This window comes from Atractosteus spatula, chromosome 6 (assembly GCF_055471065.1).
Source record: "Atractosteus spatula isolate fAtrSpa1 chromosome 6, fAtrSpa1.hap1, whole genome shotgun sequence".
In the NCBI taxonomy this organism is placed as follows: domain Eukaryota; kingdom Metazoa; phylum Chordata; class Actinopteri; order Semionotiformes; family Lepisosteidae; genus Atractosteus; species Atractosteus spatula.
Genome location: NC_142711.1, coordinates 12,248,323 through 12,269,436, shown reverse-complemented (window position 1 = coordinate 12,269,436; position 21,114 = coordinate 12,248,323). Strand labels below are relative to the sequence as shown.

The following is a 21,114-nucleotide window of genomic DNA, read 5'->3' as shown; positions in this document are numbered from 1 at the left end:
CAGGGAGAATGCTGCTGGAAATAATATAGACTGTATCTCCAAATTGTCTGCCAAATGATTCAGATGGACAAAATCAATAAACGTTTTTGGCCATCACAATTTCCAATATTTGAGGTATGAAAGGCAAAATATTTTATCTCAGTACTGACAAATAAATTTTCACATTTCACTTAGTTATGAAATAACTACTGAATGCACACTCACAGTATTTTTTACTAACAACCACTGCAGATTACATTTTCTCAAGTGCATTAATAAACTTGTAGCCAAATGTCTCTCAGAAATTTATCTTGGTAAATCAGCCTTTTCAGGGGATATTCCCCTGCTACTGACAAACTACATTTTAAAAGCTGTTCATTTAAACATCTTGTCAATTTCAGATATAAGATGACTGTTAAAGCCTTGTAGGTTTTTCTTTTGTCTTGTCTTGTCTTTGTCAAGATATGTCAACTAAAATGGCCCAGGAACTCTACTAGGAGTAAGGGGCAAAGTTGTTAGTTAATGCAGCCTTCTGAAATTGGTTTCAAAACATTTCAAGAATACACTGAAAATCCATGGCAGTGCTGAACTACTGTCATGGAAACAGGTGCTCCTATCATGACATAATCTTCAGCTAGTATCGCTGTGTTACCTGTTGTCTTTGTATTATCTGTCTTGCCAGACATTTATCATTCCACAACAAAAAAGGCCCATGCTCAGCAAAGTCTCAAGATTTTCAGCATCATTTTACGCATTTTCAGTCAGTGAATTTACTCTGAAAATATATATTCGCTGCTGTGTATATATATATGTACAACAGACCTTTTAACGTAAAATACTGTGCACATGGAAAAAAAAATTAAATCAGTAAATTATCAGTGTATACATTTTCTTTTTTGAAATGATTTACTTTTTTAAATTTCTGATTTGACCATATCCTGAAAGTGTATATAACAATTAAAAATAGACTTTTAAGACACATTTGTATAAACGTGATTGAAAGCCCTCTGACAAATTTCAGATTAACGTTCTAGTCCAGGATTATCATACAGTTAAGTATAATCTTGTGAATGAAGTCTCTTTCAGACATTATGCTATATTGCACTTACAGTACACTTAATGGTAATATAATCACACTTTTGACAGACCACAGTCAAAGCAGTAGCAGTGTATTTGTTTACAACATAATTCATATTTACTTAAAAACCTCATGTTTACTTTAAAGCACACTAACAGAAAACCGGTACACTATCACAAATTGTCAATATAATGTCTGGTACCATAAAGCAGCAAGTTAACCTTCAGGGTTTTACATATCTGTACAATTTTAATTCAATTTAGCTGCTGAAAGAATTACAGTCTTCTCTTTGTTATAAAATAATTCAATTCTTTGGCAATTTTTTCGGACTTGGGAACTGAAGGTATGATGAATCCTGGACATTACAGAGAAGGGCACTTGTGGCCTGTTAATATAGGGGAAAAATAATAGCTCCTTAGCACATTGTCCCAAAAACTCAAGATGCAATGTCAAAGAATGCCATCATTGAAGTCTCAGCATTAGGTTGGACTACATGTTCTCCCCAGCATTTAAAATGAAAGGCAAAGTGTCATTTTTTATTTTTACCTATGCCAAAATTCCCTGAGAATTGTAATATTTAAAGAACAAAGTATGCAATTTCAAGAAATAGATGTCCTATATTTCCTTTTTTAATTTTGTAAACTGTATATTTATACTACATAGAATTTAATCATAATGTATGCCCACTATTTTTTTTATTTGCAGTGAGATAACAATTTATATTTGTCTATGCATAATTCCAGAAACAATATACATATTGTATGTTTTCCCATAGTGTGATATTACTGTATGTTCATGAGGGTGTCAATGGTATATCAGTGAGTTAATTGTGTTTACTGTATTTCGTTTATATCAAAACCCCAAAATTGTATTATACCTGCTTGTTAATGTAGCTGCTTTACTTGTAACATGCTTATTTGCATGTTTATTTCAAACAGAGATACATTAGTGCTGCTTTTTAGTTCAGTGGTTCTTCTGTGTTCCCACCATGCGCATTCATTGCAAAATGAAATGTTCTGTCATAATGAACAACATCACATCATCATTCTTAGTACATATTTGTCATTTGAGAAATCGTTATTCCAAGGGTTTCTGAGGGGATTCTAATATTGAAGTTTTTTTATACCAGCTTTTTATATAAACTTTTATTCATTTTATTTTTTGAGTACTTATCCATCCATCCATTTTCAAATTGCTTCTTCCAATTGAGGGTCAATGGGGATACAGAGCAATGCTTGCAAGGCTTGGTACTCCCTGAAGGGAACACCAATCCATTTCAGGGCACAGGGTCTCACACACACACACACACACACACACACACACACAGTACTCACACCAGGGAGAAGTTTCCCAGAAACCAATTAACCTACCAGCTTGTCTTTGGGCTATGAGGGGAAACCAGAGTCCCCACAGGAAACCCATGTGAACACGTAGAGAACATACAACCTCCACGCACATAGCACCCCAGGTCCGATATTAAACCCCAATCCCTAGCACTGCGAGACACTAATGCAAACCACTGCGCCAGCATGCCACCCTTGAGTACTTATCATAATTGTGAAAATGTTACCTTATGAATTTTATCAAATTTTATCAATTTGTTTATTCTGTGTACAGTACGAATGAGACCTAGAGTAAAATGCATTACGTAAATGTATCATTTTAAATTTTCTTGTGTTCTTTCTCACTATTGTAAGTATTGAGCCAGGGAGTTGTTGCAGGGCTGTAAATGGGGTGCAAGAGAGGTGTGTGAGCCTTCCTCCCCAGTTTCTTTTATACATTCAGAGTATGTCTGGGATGGATTGAAAAGTTGACATGTGATGATAATACCCCAAAAGGAAATCCAAGGCAGAGCATACCAGAATGTCTTTTAGGCATGATTAACAGACTTCAATTAACAAGAAATTAATAAATTTTTCAGTACTGTATTAGAGGAACCATAAGAAATGCATTTAAGATATTTTTAAAGTTTTTTAAAGGAATTAACCACATGATATTTTACTGAACTGAGCATTTTGCGTGCAATTCGACCACTAATTGGACTCTTCATTCTCATGCATGTTCTTTTATCAGTGTGAGTGCTCATTTGTCCTTGCTTTTTTAGTATTGATAGTCCTTAATGAGATAATCGTACATCCACCTCAGAAAACCTTAAACATATTTGAAGCATCAGGCAATACTCACTAATTAATTAATAAGTATATCAAACCTTTAAATTGAAACCCTTCTAAAAATAATTCCAATTTTGTGGTTTAAATTAAGTTTGTCATTTTAACATTCAGACCGCAGACGTGACCTGGGTTAGCCCAAGATCATTTGAATCTTCTCTTCCATGGGGGGAGAAGGAGGATAACTCCACTGCTAGTCATACTGGCTTATTCGTCCCATCAACAGTTTCCTGGGGCAAGCCGGGATCTTGCACTACACTCTTCACCCTGTTACCACCTTGTCGGTCTGCCTTTAGTTTGGAGGGACAGCAAAAGTCCTTAAAGCATCTTTTGAAATTTTCATCCAGAAATGCATAAAGAATGGGGTTGAGGCTACTGTTGGTGTATCCAAGAGCCACACAGAAAAAATAGGCTCCCATCAAAGAGGTGGTTTCTGGAACATTAGTGAGGGCTTTGACGAGGATGAAAATGTGAATAGGAGTCCAGCAGATGATAAAAACTGCCACCACCACCAGCACGAGTTTTGTGATGCGACGCAGATTCCGATCCTTCTCCCTGGAGCCTGACAGGAGTCGAACGCTCTTCAGACGGAGTATCATTAAGGTGTAGCACACAGTGATGATGAGCACAGGCACAATAAAGGCAAAAATAAAGACACAGATCTTCATTAGCGTGTCCCAGTATACGTAGGGGTCTGGAAACTGCAAAGCACATTCTGTAGTACCTATGAAATGTATATAAAAATACAATGGGAATTATAATGCATTCTGTACATAAAATTTCCACTTATTTATAGGAATAGTGCACAACACAAAGTACTACATGGAGATGGTATGTGTAAAATGACTTTCAGTGTTTGAAACAGAAAAAATCATCAAAATCTGTGACATAAACAAAAAATGCCTGTCTAAATGATTAAAAAATTGTTCCAGGAAATTTTAAATAAACACAATTGGTATAGAAAGAACAGTTTTTGGAATACTTTACTGCATTGTTAAATAGCACACACTATTGAAAACAATATTTAGTTTTTTACTTAATATTCTAGGTATTGTCAAATCTTTATTAGAACTGAAATTATGGTAGTTCTTATTTCTATCCTTTAATTCTATATATCTGGTCTTAATTCATCTATGGAATGGTTAAGTATTGTCAGCCATCACAGAGCTTATGTTAGATTAGTAGTAAGTAGTTATATTGTATGGTTCAAATCTAGTGTTTTAAGCAATGGATAACTTGGCATTCTATTTATTGTGAAAACAATTTGTTAATGCAAAAAATTACCATTACCATACCATTGTCTAATGATTTAATTAATTCTGTATTGTATTTATCACACTGGAAAAACTGTGGTTAAAATTCTACAACACATTATTTTTGTCTTAGATTAATAAATGTTCATGGTGATTTTGGGAGAGAAAAAGAGATAAAATAATGAGGTATACCATCCAGTACAGTTCAAGTATACCAGTACAATACAGTTCTTCTATGTGAGCACAGTGTCAGACAAAACTCTTCTCATCCATTGTTCAAAATAAAGGTACTTCTTTTTATAAAATAAGGACTGATCCAACACTTTTTCCAAACTACATATCATTTTAAAGTGGGAAAACTAACTTACCTATAGGGATATGGTACAGTACATTGCAAATTGAAATAATTAAAACTTAAATACTGAATTTTATAGCTTATCTATTTAGTGGTAAAGTAATTTGAAAACCATAGTTACAATATGTAGTACTGATCCAACATCACCCTGTTTCATTGTGTGATTCACCATATAACTGACAAGAAAGGAAGAGTCAAATAATCAGTACATCTAATTATACAGATAGCTTTATTAGAACAAAAAAATAATAAAAAATAAATGAAAAGGATTAAAAAGTTTAAGAGTGAAGACAAATCATAAAGGTAGGACTTCAGCCTGAGCATTACTAAGTACTCTATCTTCATGACTCTTACCATTCAGTACCGATGAGAAATTAGGTTCATCCAAATGCAATGAAAGCTTACTTATCTATCAAATGCACACATCAATAAATTAGAACCAGGTGCAGCTCTACAGAAACATTTAAAAGATAAGATCCTAAATAATATGAGCTACTGAATATGAAAAGTACTGCAAACTTTTATCTAAATCCACTGAGAGAAAAAGCTTGACAGAGTATGGGGACTAAACCAGCATCACATAATTGTAATGCTTCAGCCATCACCCGGAACAATTGGTGATAACACAATGATAGAAAGCCTGTTAACAAGAAAAAATGATGCTATCAGTGATTGCAAAACATCTAATATAAGCTTCTTTTTTTTAAGAGAACTTCAACAGTGAATTTCAACAATCAGTGCAGTTTACGTGAAGCTGTTTATTAGAGCTCTATGGTAGGATTCCCATTAACCAGTAATATGGCATAGGAGGACTTGCTTGCATTAACCACTTGAACTAAAGGGAATTCTGGGATTGGGGATAAGGCTGGAGCAAGCCTGATGGAAAATCACTGTCTATCTGTAATATGGTCTGTAACGCACTGGCCTACCTGGATTCCCCTTTTGTTTCAGACTTAACTGGTTTCCTTAAGCCTGAACAAGCAGGTAAAATTGCTCCATCCACAGGAGAGCTCCCACCTCTTTCCCAATGGAACACTGGTTCCTTGGAGAGTGAACTTGCTGTTGGTAGGTATTCATATGAACTATCAATGGGAAAGACCATATGGTATACCTATTTTGTTTAACCCAAGTCGACGGGCTGACTGAAATTTATTGGATGCCCTAACTACTATAAAGGCACCTTCTCCTGTGTTGTTTACCTATTTATAGAGAAACCTAATGAAAACTATCTGCATTAGATTCCTCTCCTGAAACCGCATGTGAGAGACAGTTGATCAGTTTACTTTAACAACAGAATGGAAGACTAGAAGGAAACATGAAATTCATTTCAGAGCAATTATTTTCACAGAAATAAAACACTTAGTTAAGTTGTTACTCACCATCCTTAGTCTGAGTGCTTCCCAGTACCAGAGCAGGAATGCCAGCCGCTGAGGAGAGTATCCAGATACAGATGTTGATCATCTTTGCCTTTACTGGAGTGCGGAAATCAAGGGCCTTGACAGGGTGGCAGACAGCGATGTACCGATCAACACTCATCATGGTCAGTGTGAAAATACTGGTGAACATGTTGTAATAATCGATAGATATAAACACTTTGCAGACCACTTCTCCAAAAGGCCATGATCCGAGCAAATAATCGGTACTCTGGAAAGGCATTGTGGTGGTGACCAGAGCATCTGCCACTGCTAAATTAAAAATGTAAATGTTGGTTGCAGTCTTCATCTTTGTATATCTAGAGAAGGAAGATTTACATAATTAGTGAGACAGAAGCTAAAAAACAAACTAATAAATAGCAAATTATTTTTTCTCTATTCTACAAATTATTTTTTCTCTATGTAATACATTAAGCAGACTATCTGTCTATCTGCATTGCTCTTCTAAGAGAGCAGTGTAATGCAAGAATATTTATTTTAAATACTAATACAGATGATTTTAGAGGAAAAGTGTTTATAGTGATTAATTTCTAAATTAATAATATTTAGAATGAGCATTTCATCCCACAACGATCCCAAAGCATTTTACAAATAATTTAGAGCAAAGTCTCTATTGTAACTCTATTATAATCCTATAAGCGGATTATAAGGAGCACTTCGTCAGACTAGATAAATATTTAAAATGGAACCAACTGGGGACATGACCAGTACATGTGGGTAAGATTAGCAGAAGCCTGCTTCCATCTATTGCATCTTGGGTCAAAATCAAGATACAGCATGGTGAAAAGTACGTATACCCTCTTAAGATTTTATAGTTTAACATATTTATTTGACCTTCACATTGTCCTCATCCAGTCCTAATAGTAGATAAAACCAACCTCTTTTGGAAAATAATACATACAAATTCTTCTTGGTCATTATTTACTTTAAAGAAAATAGCCAGCACTGGGAGTACAGGCTCTCAAGTAACATTAGAAACATTCATATTTAAACCCTGTGTGTGAACAGGATCAATGGTGTATATATATATACTGTACCTTTGTACCTGATGTACCTGTCTTTAGTGTTGTTGAACCAAAGGGTTTGAACTATAATGAGAAAGCAGTATATAATCTGATCATTTAGAAGGGATGTGACAGATGCCGCACTTAGATAAGGGGCTCCAGGGATCTGAACACATAAAATAGGCTTTAGTGCAGAATTAATAAGTCTTACACACCAAGGACTCATGGTATGTATGAGATAAGCCTCCTTATCTACCTCTAAACTCTTATAGCAGTTTGACTGCTGCCTAAACCCAACCCTGACTAACATGGGAAAATCCAATTTCTACACTAACACATCATAAATCACCCCATGTAAGAATGTGGAATCTTACCATTCACCAGCAGTACATTAATTACCTAATAAACGTCAAGGGAATCTTTTTACAATAGTTAAATGCCTTTAGTGGACTCTAATGGCAGATCGTACTGTATGTCATTAAAGACCGGCTAGCCACAAGGGTAAAAAAGAACAGAGCCCTGTCCAATGCCACAATGCAGAATGACAATTATTGATGTGTACTGAAAACAAAGGAAAGGAATGTGATAATTTAATCAATGATACAAGTACTGGGCCAAATCCAAACGTCTTCTAAATTTGAAGTGATGCAATCTACTCTGTTAAAGTCCTTCTCAGCGTCTAAGCAAAGTAGGATTTCAATATGAATATATATATAAATATTAATAATCTTTCTAAAAATAAATATAGAAAGAGTATGTCTACCTTTACCTCTGCCTGTCAGGTCATGCAAAATTACTGTCTGGTTATATGAAATTATTGTAGGGATAAGCATTTCTGACAAAAATACTAGATTGTTTCCAAAAATATTAATATCTCAATTTAAAGGTGAAATAGGGCTGTATGAAACACAAAAAAGAGTGTATGTTGCTGTATGAAACACAAAAAAGAGTGTATGTTGCTCAAGCAAAACTGAAATTCTTGTGGTTTAAAGAAGTCCATTTGAAAAGATTTAGTAAAAGTCCAGCAATGGCCATTACATTGAGGACAACGTATATAATTCAATTAAACAACCAAGAGGACCTGGGGATTTACCACTTTGCACGGCTTTGATGGCCTTGATAATGTCACACAATTACAGTGGTGCTTCCCAGTCTGTTCTAGACTGAAGGTCACTACAAGGTTGTTTTACAGATCTGTTATCTAGTTTAGATTGATCCATAGTCCTTAAACCAGATTATGTGGATAATTCAGTGATCAGGTGAGAAGCAGCATTCAGTCATAGTCAGAGATCTAGAAGTTTGTCACCATATTCTTTTGTGACACGTTGGGATCTCTTTGAAACTTGTTCAATATTTTTGAAAGAAAGATTACATTTTTGGTAAGTCTACCTTTGTGGTGGTTAGTTTAAGGAGCCATTATCAATCAGCAGAATCCAATCAGTCAATTAGGGAAAGTCTTGCTGCACAGCATTTACCTGACCAGTATATAAGATTATCTTACAATGTATATATTCCTTAACACCTAAATTAGCTATATGACGCAAGGTAGATATTTTTTTTCCTTATTCCATCGCATTACTCTCTCAAAGGTGCACTACCCCCTAGTAAATTACAGGATGTTTGTAAGGGTCCAGATGATCTCAATCGCTCCTAGTTTCCTGAAGATGTCAGTCTGGTGCTTGACCAGTACCAGTTGATGAGGTGCATTGTCAAATCAAGACTTTTACCAAGTCAGGAAAATGTTGCTTTCAGTGAAAAGTTGAAACAAAAACAAATTAACCACATAAAACTTACTGTTAAAGGAAGTGTACAAAGCATTCTTCATCAGCAGTCCTTCATACAATTACATCACAAAAAAGATATAGTCTGGAATTGACACACAGTTGGAATACTGTATATAATAAACTATATAATACAGTATTAACATGGAATTCAAATATATTTTAAATACCTATTAAACACAATTTAACATTATTTTATTGATATTGAACAGCAAAATCTGTTGTATATTGAATATGTTATTTGATTACAATTCAGTAATATCTTCAAATATCATAGTATCTTTCAAAAAATCTGTTGAGGAGAAATTGAGGAATTTGCATTATTTGTGCAATAGGCAATGTAAAAGAAAATGCATCTGTTCCACTGTCATATACTAGAGCCAGTGTAAATCACCAGCTGTAAAAAAATGCTACAAGCACAGAACGCAGTGTAGACTAAGCATAAAGTGCTATTACATGAAAGAGGAAGTGGGGTGTAGACTAATTTACAAAGCTAGAGTTTTTTGTCAACTTTTTTCAAAATGTTGAAACTCTAACTGGATATAACACAAAAGGTTACTGGATCTGTGATCTTCAGTAAAAACTAATGTTGGTACAGTATGTTTCAGTAATCATAGTTTACAAACATAAACCTTTTGGTTCCAGCTACGGTATGAAATTACAAAAAAACAAGAGGGGTACACTGCCAATCCAAGAATCCAATTTTGTCTGCTATCAGGTAAATGTCAAGCCTTGAGAATTTGTTATAAGCAGATATATTGTTTGGAGGATTTTGTTTTGACAAGAGCTTGTTCCAAGAAAACATGGATGAATCTATTGAGAAATTCTAATGAAACCTTCCTCCTTTTTCTTTTGAAAAAAATCTTTAAATTTCCAATGTGTGTTTTGCATACACAATACATATTTGAATATGCTTTAGAGTATGACACACAATATTAAACACAGCAAATATTCAAAAAGAGGCTTTTTATGTTTCAGTTCAGTCTAAAACTTTACTACTGTGTCAGTAACCAGCATCATATATAAAATGTGGTCTAAAGCATTCTACAGATCCAACATAACTGCTCTGGACTTGTATTCCATAGTGTAAGCAAACATTTGCTTTTCTATGTGTTTTTGTTTTGCATAGATGCTGAAAATGATTAATTTACCTCCCACTATGTAACTCTCCATGGCCCATTAGTTTAAGTATGTCCAATTCTTTTTTTTTACCTACAGTATATGTACCGCTTTTACTAATATTTGAATTTAATTTGCCAGGTACTGTACAGTATCTGCTCAATTCTGAATCATATCCTCATCTTCCTGTGTGCACCTAACTCTATGTTGTTGCTTGCCCTTCCCCTGATCTGTGTATCAGCAGAAAGTCTAACTGGCTAATGATGGTATCTTTCATATGGAGAAAGAAGAGCAGTAGTCCTAGGGGAATCAGTCAGTTGAATCACTATGCCCAACTGAGATTCCCCATTTCCATATACCCTTTTTATTCTACACTATACAGTAGGTCAATTTGAGTTTAGTTATGAGGCACACCATTTATTCCCAAAGCTCTTAGTCTAAGAATGAGCTACTTGTTGGGAACCTTGTCTAACATTTTCTGACAATCCAGATACACAACATAATAGGACCTACAGTATATGTGTCCATACATTTTGTGGGTTATTCAAAAAATCTAAATCCTTTAAGCAAGATGTTGCTGAGGAGAATGCTTTGCCTACCTATAAGTTTCCAATAACAGCATTACTGCATTATTATCTAACTTGTTCCTCTATTTTAGGATATGCCTGTTAAATCGATTTACCTGTAATTACCTGTTACAATACATTCTCCAAAACATTACATTTTTGTACATTGATATTATATAACTTCAGCTCCCCCGGAATTTCTCTAGCTTTCATTGATTATCAGAAAAATTCTAGTTTATAAACTCATTGATTTCTTTTCTAACCTTAGGATATAGATATGGAATTTCTTCATTTCCGATGTTTATTTTAACGTGACATATCCACCCATAAAAAAGAAATCAGCCATTGCCTCTTAATTAAATGCTAACTTTACTTCACAGGATGTTATTATCCTTATAAACTATACTATAATTTAAAATTGTATCCATCTGTTTACTAACCACTTCCTCAAATTCATGGTTGTGGGAAAGCAAAGCCTCTCCCAGCAAACACTGGGAGGAAGACACCAGTCTATCTCAGGGCAGAGACAGAGACTCAAACACAGACTAGTATGTTTTGTGGCTGTGGGAGGTAACTTGAGAACCCACGTGAACATGAGGAGAACATATAAACTCCACGACACACGATAGCAGTCCATTTCCAGAACTTTAACCTGAAACCCGACCCCTAGAGTGGCAAGGCAGCAAAGCTAACTACTGTGCCACCATGCCGTTAAAACTTGATATCATGACCAATAATGAACTTCAGGTGACACTGTACATCCCAGGAATTTGAGCAGAAATCGGTTGATACAGTATACAGAAATATTATGCTTCCTAATGCATTGTTGCACAAACAAAACAATTTAAACAGAAAAAAATAAACTTTCTTCCTTTGCAAGACTGTTACTGTATATAAGCATCATAAGGGATCAAAAGTTATTACTTTATCAGAGAATGCTTTTAGAATAATAAAGTATACAGAATTTGTTAACTTTTTTGTGCCATTTTGATTAATTGGTCATTCATGTCCTGTGTGACACAATTGAGTGATTTTGATGCATAAGCACTAATTCACCTCTTTAGTAAAACAGCTGACTGGGAATATTGCTGATGGGGTGATGTAACCTATTGAATGTCACACCCACTGGAAAAACTAGAGAGATACCTATATGCCCTGCTTATCAAGAGAACCACTCCTTTGTGCCATCATCTGGTTCATTGGAGGCTAAGATGGGACTAAGTCAGGACTAAGTTACTCATGGTCTGGGGTGTTCAGAGCCAGCAAATTCTAACTTGGCAACACTTTACAGCTAAACATACAGTAGTCTTACAATGAGTCTGTCAATCACAGGTCATTACTCCTTGCAAAGACCTACACATCATCTTGCTCGGTATTTGTGACCTTTTCTGCACTGCCAGTCTCCCAGAAACTCCCACATCAGCAGTTCAATCTTCACATCAGCAGTTCAACTGTGAAGAGGTGGTAGTGTCATCAATTGCGGACCAGATGGTTACACGGGGACTCATGCACAGTGATACAGTAATTGATTTAGTATGTATAACAGACCAATCAATAGGGTCATTCACATATGATGCTCGGGGCAGGAGTATTTGTCACTACTCTACTTGTCAGAACTCTATTTGTAATGATTAATGGCAACCTGACTGTACGATACTTGTCCTAGGACCTTCCTGCAGTCTAAATTCTAAAATGACAACATTGTACCAACTCAATGCATGTTCTCATGCTGCCCTTATAATAACAGCTATCTTGTGAGATGTGAATGAGAATGTGATAGTTATGCTGTGGGTGCCCACCAGACCTGAGCCACATCAAAAATATGCAGGACAAGCTGGGAATATGTGTAGCACTTAGTGCTCAGAGACCAGTGGACAGGCTCTATGATAGGAATGGGACACAATACCACAACACAGCATCTGCAACTTATTGCAAAGCACGAAGTGCAGATGTACAGCTTGTATCACTTCCAAAAGTGGTCACAGATGCCACTAGTCTGTGGCTTACAGTACGTATCTTGTTGATCAAGCCTATTGATGACAAATGTTAAATCAGCATAAATGAAAATATCAATGCCATCTGTTCAATAAAATGTCAGTGCACCTGTTACAAAAATGATACTGTCATTTTCCTGATAATAAAATGTAAATTTGTTGCAGTAATAAAAGATAAACCCATTTTGATTCTCGATATATTCTAAAAAATACATTTATATAGACATACAGAAGTATAATTGTGTAAATAAATAAACTACATGAAGCAAAACATTTAGCATTATTTCTCGCTTATTGCTTTATTTATCATATCTACTCCATCTTTCTATTAGAGTTTATAAGAGTATGGGCAATATTCATTCACACTATATAGAAACAATAAATATAATCCAACCATCCAATTTCTAACCAATTAATTCCAGCCAATTAACTCACCCATATGCCTTTGCACTGTAGGAGAAAAACCCACATGGATTCACAGAGAACATACAAACTTCATGCAGATGACACTCCAGGTCCAAACTCAGTAGATTCTCACCACATATCCTGAAACCTGTAGTTGTATTTTTTTCCTGTTTTATGAAGGTTTGTGGCCTTTTCAGCAGCTTAAGAATTTAAAATTCATCTGTTTTTCTCCAAGGCTGTAAAGGTATCCATACAGTACATAAACGTATGGAATCTGCTTTAAAAACAAGCAAACAAATACACAGTAATGCCGACACAAGCTCCACTATATTAAATCCAGCATTTTTGTTGGGGGAGGGTTCCTGTGTGCTTTAAACTTAAAAAGCAGATATTCAAAAAAATCCCCCATCTCTTCTAATGTATGAACACATTTGGTAGCCACATGTCCCTCACAGCTCTAGTGAATGTCTTATTCTTACTGAACAAAAAGCTAGTAGAATGTTAATCATGCATGAATCATAATGCTCCTATCAACTTGACTTTTACAAGAAACAAAAAAATAATAATAATTCAAAGACCATAAACATTCAGAATATTTTACTTTAAAATCGATACATGCGATTTTACAGTATTTTGTTTTTGAAAATGTCATGAGCTCAAGCCTCATGGGAATTTCAGGAGCAATGGCAGCACTGACATAAGGAGGTGACCTAACCTGTAAGCATCTATTGCCGTGTCTTTGGGATGATTTTATTGCTAAAACCGAATGACAGAATTATTGCTGTATGGCTGTTGTATGTCTATGCAATGAATTGCCAACAATACATGCCTCTGTTGAATGTACAATAAATGAATTACAGTACTGTATGTGTAAGAAAGCTCAGGGAAAGCAGGAATATATGCCTATTGGAATGTTCTTTATAAGTAATGCTGGCTTTGTATATGAATGGGTATGAAGTACAAAAAAATGAAAATCAACTGTTTTGAACAACACAAATGCAATTTAAAATCATAATAATAATAATAATAATAATAACTGATTACTGGTAAAAAACAGATATACTGTAGCATGATTCCTTGGTAAAAGAATACAAAGTACCTGCTGACATGTTCTTGGTACCAAACCTGGCAAACCCTTTAGTACACATGCCCTATACAAAGTACCCATACCATTGAGAGAAAAAAGATCTCAGAATGTCTGAACATCAGAATACCTTAAATGAACAGAAATATCCAAAGGATGATACATTACAGTCTTCCTTATGTTCATGCATTCAGGGATCCAACAGTGCTTTAAAACTGTACTCCTGGTAAAATAAGACTGTTTTGCCCTAAAAAAATCTACTGTCTCCACCATTTTTCTCATATTGCAGGAAATTGTCTTTCAGAAAGGCTTTCAAACAAAAGTTAATCATCCAATCAAAACAATCACACACAAACTCTTGCGGGGATTCTCTAAATTGACCGTTGTGAAGCACCCGGAAGGATCAAATAATCAGATTTTTATGAAGGTGGTTTATTTTGAAATTCAGTATGTCCATCTACTGTATGCATCCTCTAAAATACGCTTATTACTGGTAAGAGTCATGGTGAGTGGAGCAGTTAGGAGAAAATGATTTCTCTCACTGCGCTATTACCTAGTCTGGTATTAAGGAGTGTTTATGGAAGGATCAATCAAAAAAGTATAATAGTATGAAGTGAAGAAAGTGGATTCATGCTGTTCTCACATAAGATAAAACGGAATGGGTTTGAGGACAAAAGGTGGGACTGTACTACTGTACAAAGAACTACATTCCACGGAGTTTTTATAATTCGGCATTTGTAACTGTGCATTGCTGGTACAGTACATTACGCGTGCTTCATGTTTTGCTTCATTAATTTGCTCAGGCACTCTCAGGTTGCTTAGGGATAGCTTATGGACAACCATTTTCAAGTCTTTCCATAGATTCTCAATTGGATTTAAGTCAGGACCTTGAGTTGGCCCTCAAAGACATTCAGTTTCTTGTTCTTATGCCACTTCAGTGTAGCTGGCCTTGTGCTTTTGATCATTGTCCTGCTGAAAGATGTAACCAAGTTTTAGGTGTTCATTACCTTTAAAGGTCCTCCTTGTCTTATTCTATCTAGTTCGAAGACCAGATTATACAAGTCCATGGTGGACTTTTAGACATGACACCAGAGATAACATTATTACACTTTAAAAAATTGTGATGGGGAATATAAAGACTAAGTATTGTGGACCTTGGTTTAATGTCTCATTTGAAGGATGACACACCAATTTGTGATTCCTGCTACTTACTGGTCTACTAATCTGACTTGCAGCCTATAGTGTACATAGTTCCTTTTCTTTAATTGTTAATTTAGCATACATGACAAATTTACTAAAGCAGAAATATTGGTGCAGTGAAGTGAAATATTCATAAGTGTAATTTTCTATATGCATGCAAACATGTACGCAAAATAATATCCAGCAATAAAAGATGACATTCTATTGTTTTCTCTCACATTAAACCGAAACACAAATTCCATGATGATCATAAAATAACAGCCAAAAAGAATGCAGAAAAATGTACAGAGTGCAAGGGTGAAAGTATCTTCAATAATTCACCGTTCACTGTACTGCAAAATACAATCATCAGCACTAAAAACAGAAAGGCAAGATTAGAATTTGAAAAGAAGTACAAAGATGAATCACAACAGTTCTGGAACAAAGTTTCATGGACAGACAAGAGGAAGATAAATGTTTATCAAAATGACAGAATGGCAAATGAGTGGAGAAAGAGAGAAACTGCAAATACCCAAAGCACAACACCTCATTTGTGAAGCACCATGAAGGTAATGGCATGGCTTAGGCATGCATGGACGTCTCTGAAAATTGGCTCACTTTATTGAGGATGTAACTGATGATAGCAGCAGCAGAATGAATTCTGAAGTCTACAAAAACACATTGAGTGGTAATTAACTCTGCAGCAAGACAATGACCCAAAATATTCTGACACTGAAACCAAGAAGTTCATCAGGAAGAAGTGGCAACTTTTGAAAAGTCAATCACCTGATTTGAGTCCTTTTGAATATGCATTTTACTTGCTGAAGAGGAAACTAATGCCAGAAAACCCCACAAACTACCAACAACTTAAAGTGGCTACAGTTAAGGATTGGCAAAGCATCTCAAAGGAACATATCAAGAGTTTAATGATGTTGATGAGTAAGGAGTCTGTGACCAAGTACTAGCTTTCCACTAGTTTGATTTAAGTTAAATTTAAGTACTGATACTGACTGGAATAGGAGGAATAGGAGGAACAAACACAACAAATTATATTTTTCTAACATGACTAAACATGTTTACAAACTAAAATCCAGGATTAAAAGTTGAAATTCTATACTATTGACACCTGAAATACAAATTTCTTTAATACATAGCCAGAATGACAATTTCACTTACCAATACTGATACTAATTGTATCTAATACAATTTTCACTGTACGTTTTATTTTCTTCTTTCTCTACATTGGATACACAATATTTTGACAATAAAGAAATCATAATTGTTTAAAAAATATATTTTACTAAAAACAACTTTATTCCATTTAAATGATTGTTGATTGTTTTTTTTAAATGTTGCATTTTTATCAAATGCAAAGTATTGTATATATCTATTTATATGAATTATTAAAATAATAAATTTGTAGGCGAGACATGTCAGTTAAAGAAAAGGATCAATGTATTATGTACTGTACATTTGTACATATGTACATATTACAACAGGATATATTTTATCCTTCAAATAGAGAGGCCACATTGTGATCAACTCTTACAGTATGTAAAACATATTTGTGACTGTTCCCCAATGCATACAGAATGTTTTTAAAAAATGAAATAAACTTTAAGAGTAAACATTTATATGATAACAGTTTTGAATAAAGGACAATTTGTGAATGTGTTGCTGTTGTTGTCTTGGATATCTAAACAGCAGTGGAAAGGATTAGTACTGAGCATACTGGAAAAAAACTACATAAATCATTTTATAATTCTTGTACCATGCAGTCCAAAGTCCTGCCATATTGAAATGATTACCTTCAGAAAAAAATCTATGTCCACAATTTCCACAGTGCTTTATGTCTGTGGTATAAATATTAATTGTATGATCATCAGGTCCTGGATATAATAAGGCTATGCTATAGATCCTTGTGGCTTTTATGTGCCTGGTAGTTTGCTGAATATTTATCACCTTATTATCAACAGTATTCATTTTTAATACATTAAAAATTGTATCAGGACATCTTATTTTTTACTTCTAACAAATGAATGATGTGTGGATACTTACAGAGCTTAAACACTGTAGATAAGGGGGAAATGATATTTCTATTCCTGTATGCTAAAAGCAGAATGATTTAAAAATTTCTTTATTTTGTCAGTTCAGAACTAACTTGATCTTAAATCTAAATACATGCCCCTCTGATGTCCTGGAGAATTGCAGACAAGGGGCAACACTAGTAAATTTGTTAGATGGCTTTCTTTAGCTTTGTTTTTTATATTTTAATGCAACACATGGAATGATTAGAATACATTTAAGAATGAGTGTGAATGAACATAAAAACACTACTTCAGTCTGCATCCCAAGTCTCAGTATACTGCATACAATCAGTACTCAAAATATATTTATTCTGATCAACAGCCCTACTGTATTAAAATTACAATAATCAACACTAATATGAAATAGTTTTTGCTGTAAATTGATATAATAATAATAATAATCATTATTTCATTTAGTGCCTTTAAAATAGCATCTCAAAGTGCTTTATGGTAGGTGTAAAAAAACAGTTAAAAGAAAACAGTTATAAGGATAGCAAATTACAAAATAAGCACGTATAGGAAACACAAGGGATTAGAAGTGCAGCAGAAGATACGTGGTCATTAGAAAATGGTGTAGACACAGACACTAATTAAATAAAAGTCTTTCTGAAAAGAAAGAGTCCAGATTTAAATGCACTCAGGATAGGCGACTCTCTGATATCCTTGGGGATACTGTACAATTCCAGAGCTTTGGGGTATAGCAAGAGAAGGCCCTGTCACCAGTAGAATGTAAACAAACTTGTGGGACATATAGTATAGAACACCAGAGTCAGATCATTTAAGGTTGTGACGTGGGGGCAGATAATAAGTCAGATAGGTACTGAGGTGCCAAGTCAAGTACAGTTAGACCCTTGTAGGTGAAGATTTTGAAATCGACTCAAAACCTGATAGAAGCCAGTGCAAGGACTCCAAGATGGGCATATTGTGGTCGCATGCATACAACCTGGTCAGGATTCTGTTAAATTCTGAACATATTTGTTCAGTGTGGATTTACAGTCGATACCCCAGTGAACTGGGTGTTGCAGTAATCGATTTGTCAAAAGACGAATGTGTTGATCAGCTTTTCTGCTACAGACAAAGACAACAATAGGACATTATGGCTGTATTTATAAGATAAAATAATTATATTTTTACAGTATGCTGTACATGAGTCAAGTCATAATGAAATAACACCCCTACATTCTTAAATTTTGATTGAAATTCAGGCACATTGCCATCCATAGAGGGTTACTGTATCGTTTTTACTGTAGGTGATGGGAGGTGCTGAGTAGCATGACCTCAGTCTTATCACAGTTTAATTGAAGGAAATTTTAAGTAATCCAGGTTTTTATATCAGAGATGCAATTAGAAAGTGCAGAAACAGCTACTTCATTGTCAGGTTTAGTATGGGCATACATTTGAGTATCTTCAGCATAAAAATGATAATTCAGCATGTATGATTTTAATAACCTGACCAAGTGCAAATGTGTAAATGCTGAACAGCAGGGGGGGCCACCATCTTCATCCACATCAAAGTCATGGGAGAGCTAGAGCCTATCCTGGCAAGCAGTGGATGCTAAGCAGGGTACACCCTGAATGGAATGCCAATCCATTGCAGGGCACACAGACTACAAAACCCACATACTCACATAAGGGCCAATTTCCCAGAAAGCCAATTAACCTACCAGCCACTTATATGAGAAATCCAAATTTCAAAATATCCCTATGGGCATGGGAAATACAGTATGCCAAAGCACATGTGAATGATATTTAAGATTTGAAAACTTGATTGTCAATGAAATGATAAGCAATCATGAACAGACAGTAGGTAATAAATGCATGAGAGTAGCTAGACCCAATAAACCCAATAAAAAGCTGACTTCCTTGTGACTAACGGGCAAAAAATTCATCACGATATGGCATGCAAAATAATGCTTCAGTAATATTTAATGGGTTAAAAGGTGAGGACAGCACCATCTATCGTGGGTGAATGTTGTCATTATCAAACTACATTAGGCTCATTTGTTGCAAAAGATTACACTCCCCAAATAAGTCCAGTTTGTACCCCTCCTTGCTCTCATTACTTGCTGGGAAAGACTTCGGCTCCCCCACAACCCTGACCTGGATGAAGCGGTTAGAAAAATGAATGGAAAACTGATTGACTAGGAAATTAGAGGAGGCAAGATGTAATGATTTTACTCAGACTATGTTGTCATGAAAAGAATTAAGCATCACTGGAGGTTAGAGCAAAATGGTTATGATTAACATCTAAAGTAGGGCTGTCTAAGACTTTTAATCATCAAATTAAAAATGTCCAAATAAAAAAATCTCACAACAATTCTAAGTTGCTAATAGCATCCTATTTAATATATTATTTATTACGTTTGTTAGGGTCTTATATGTTCAATATTTTGTTGCACTATTACTATAACACTATTTGGGAAATAGCAAAGGTTAAGTCCACGCTGAAAAGTAGAAGAAAAAAAAACGCTTTGGTTATCAAGCCTTCTTCGGGTGTTAATGTTATATAGGCAAACCCACTTACATTAAATGATAACTGATTAATAATAAACAGTAAAAATATAAAATAACAATATTGTCAATACAATATTGTATTTCAGAAATGTGCATTATGTAGATTACTTGATTTATGGAAATGAATCAGTTTTCCTCATGCCAATATTATGTCATGAAAATTCACCGCAGATGAGGTCATATGAGGAGTATAGTGCAATGCAGCATAAAAAGACAGCGTCTTTTGGAGGGAGAAAATTAATGCAGAGAATCTAAATTCAACATTTTCCTAGATAGAAAAGCTAGAAGGGCTACTGAAAATTTATTTAACAAAAAAAGAATAGTGCAGTTCTCCGTCTTCATTTTCAGAGCTATTTTCTGTTAAAAATAACCGCTGGGTGGCTCACGTGTATTCAAAATGAAAAGGCACAGTTATAACACTGAAGTCTAAATAGGACAACTTTGGTTTCTGAGATATAAGAACTAACGTTGCAGGAGAAAAACAACTGAAATAATTTGTAAAAAACAGAATTAAATATTGATTGAAATAATTATTAACATGTTGTTAAATAAATATATAAATATTAATCTTACCTGATGATAACATACATGACTAGACAGTTGCCCACCAAGCCCACCACAAACACAACGGAATAAACAGCAGTAATGATTGGAATGATAGGCGACATGGTTTGATTTGCCCAGCCGTGCTCATCTGTGACATTATCTATGTCAAAATAACCAGACAGCCATGTGGAGCACTCCTCGGAAGAGACAGGGAAGCAACTGTCTTCTTTAAAAATCTCCACTGGCTTCTCCATTGCTTGTGGATCTTAATAAAAGTAAGAGTAAGAAGAAGAAAAAATATTTAGAACAGTTCTTATATCATAGTCTGAAACATATATATTAAAGAGAGTGCTAATTCATTGTATGTTACAAAAATAAAGTCTGTCAGAACGTTCATCGAAATACAATCTGTCAAATATTTGTTTATAAAAAATAAACGGACACGTATATGGTAGCTGTATTTTGGAACAAGCACAAACACAAAATCATTTTTTTTATTGAAATGTCTTCTATCTAAACGACGTGTCTAAACCATCATGTTCGTCTACTGTACATATACTGTACAAAAA

General features: G+C 34.8%; 1 protein-coding gene across 1 annotated transcript; it reads right to left on the bottom strand.

The window, feature by feature from the left end:
• Nucleotides 1-3,422: 3,422 nt before the first annotated feature.
• Nucleotides 3,423-20,799, bottom strand: oprk1 (opioid receptor, kappa 1). The gene is made up of 3 exons (XM_088918716.1): nucleotides 20,573-20,799; nucleotides 6,213-6,565; nucleotides 3,423-3,949 (listed from the first exon to the last, which is right to left on the bottom strand). Exons 1-3 carry the CDS (start codon nucleotides 20,797-20,799, stop codon nucleotides 3,423-3,425), a joined length of 1,107 nt encoding a protein of 368 aa, XP_088774842.1.
• Between the last annotated feature and the right edge of the window lie 315 nt (nucleotides 20,800-21,114).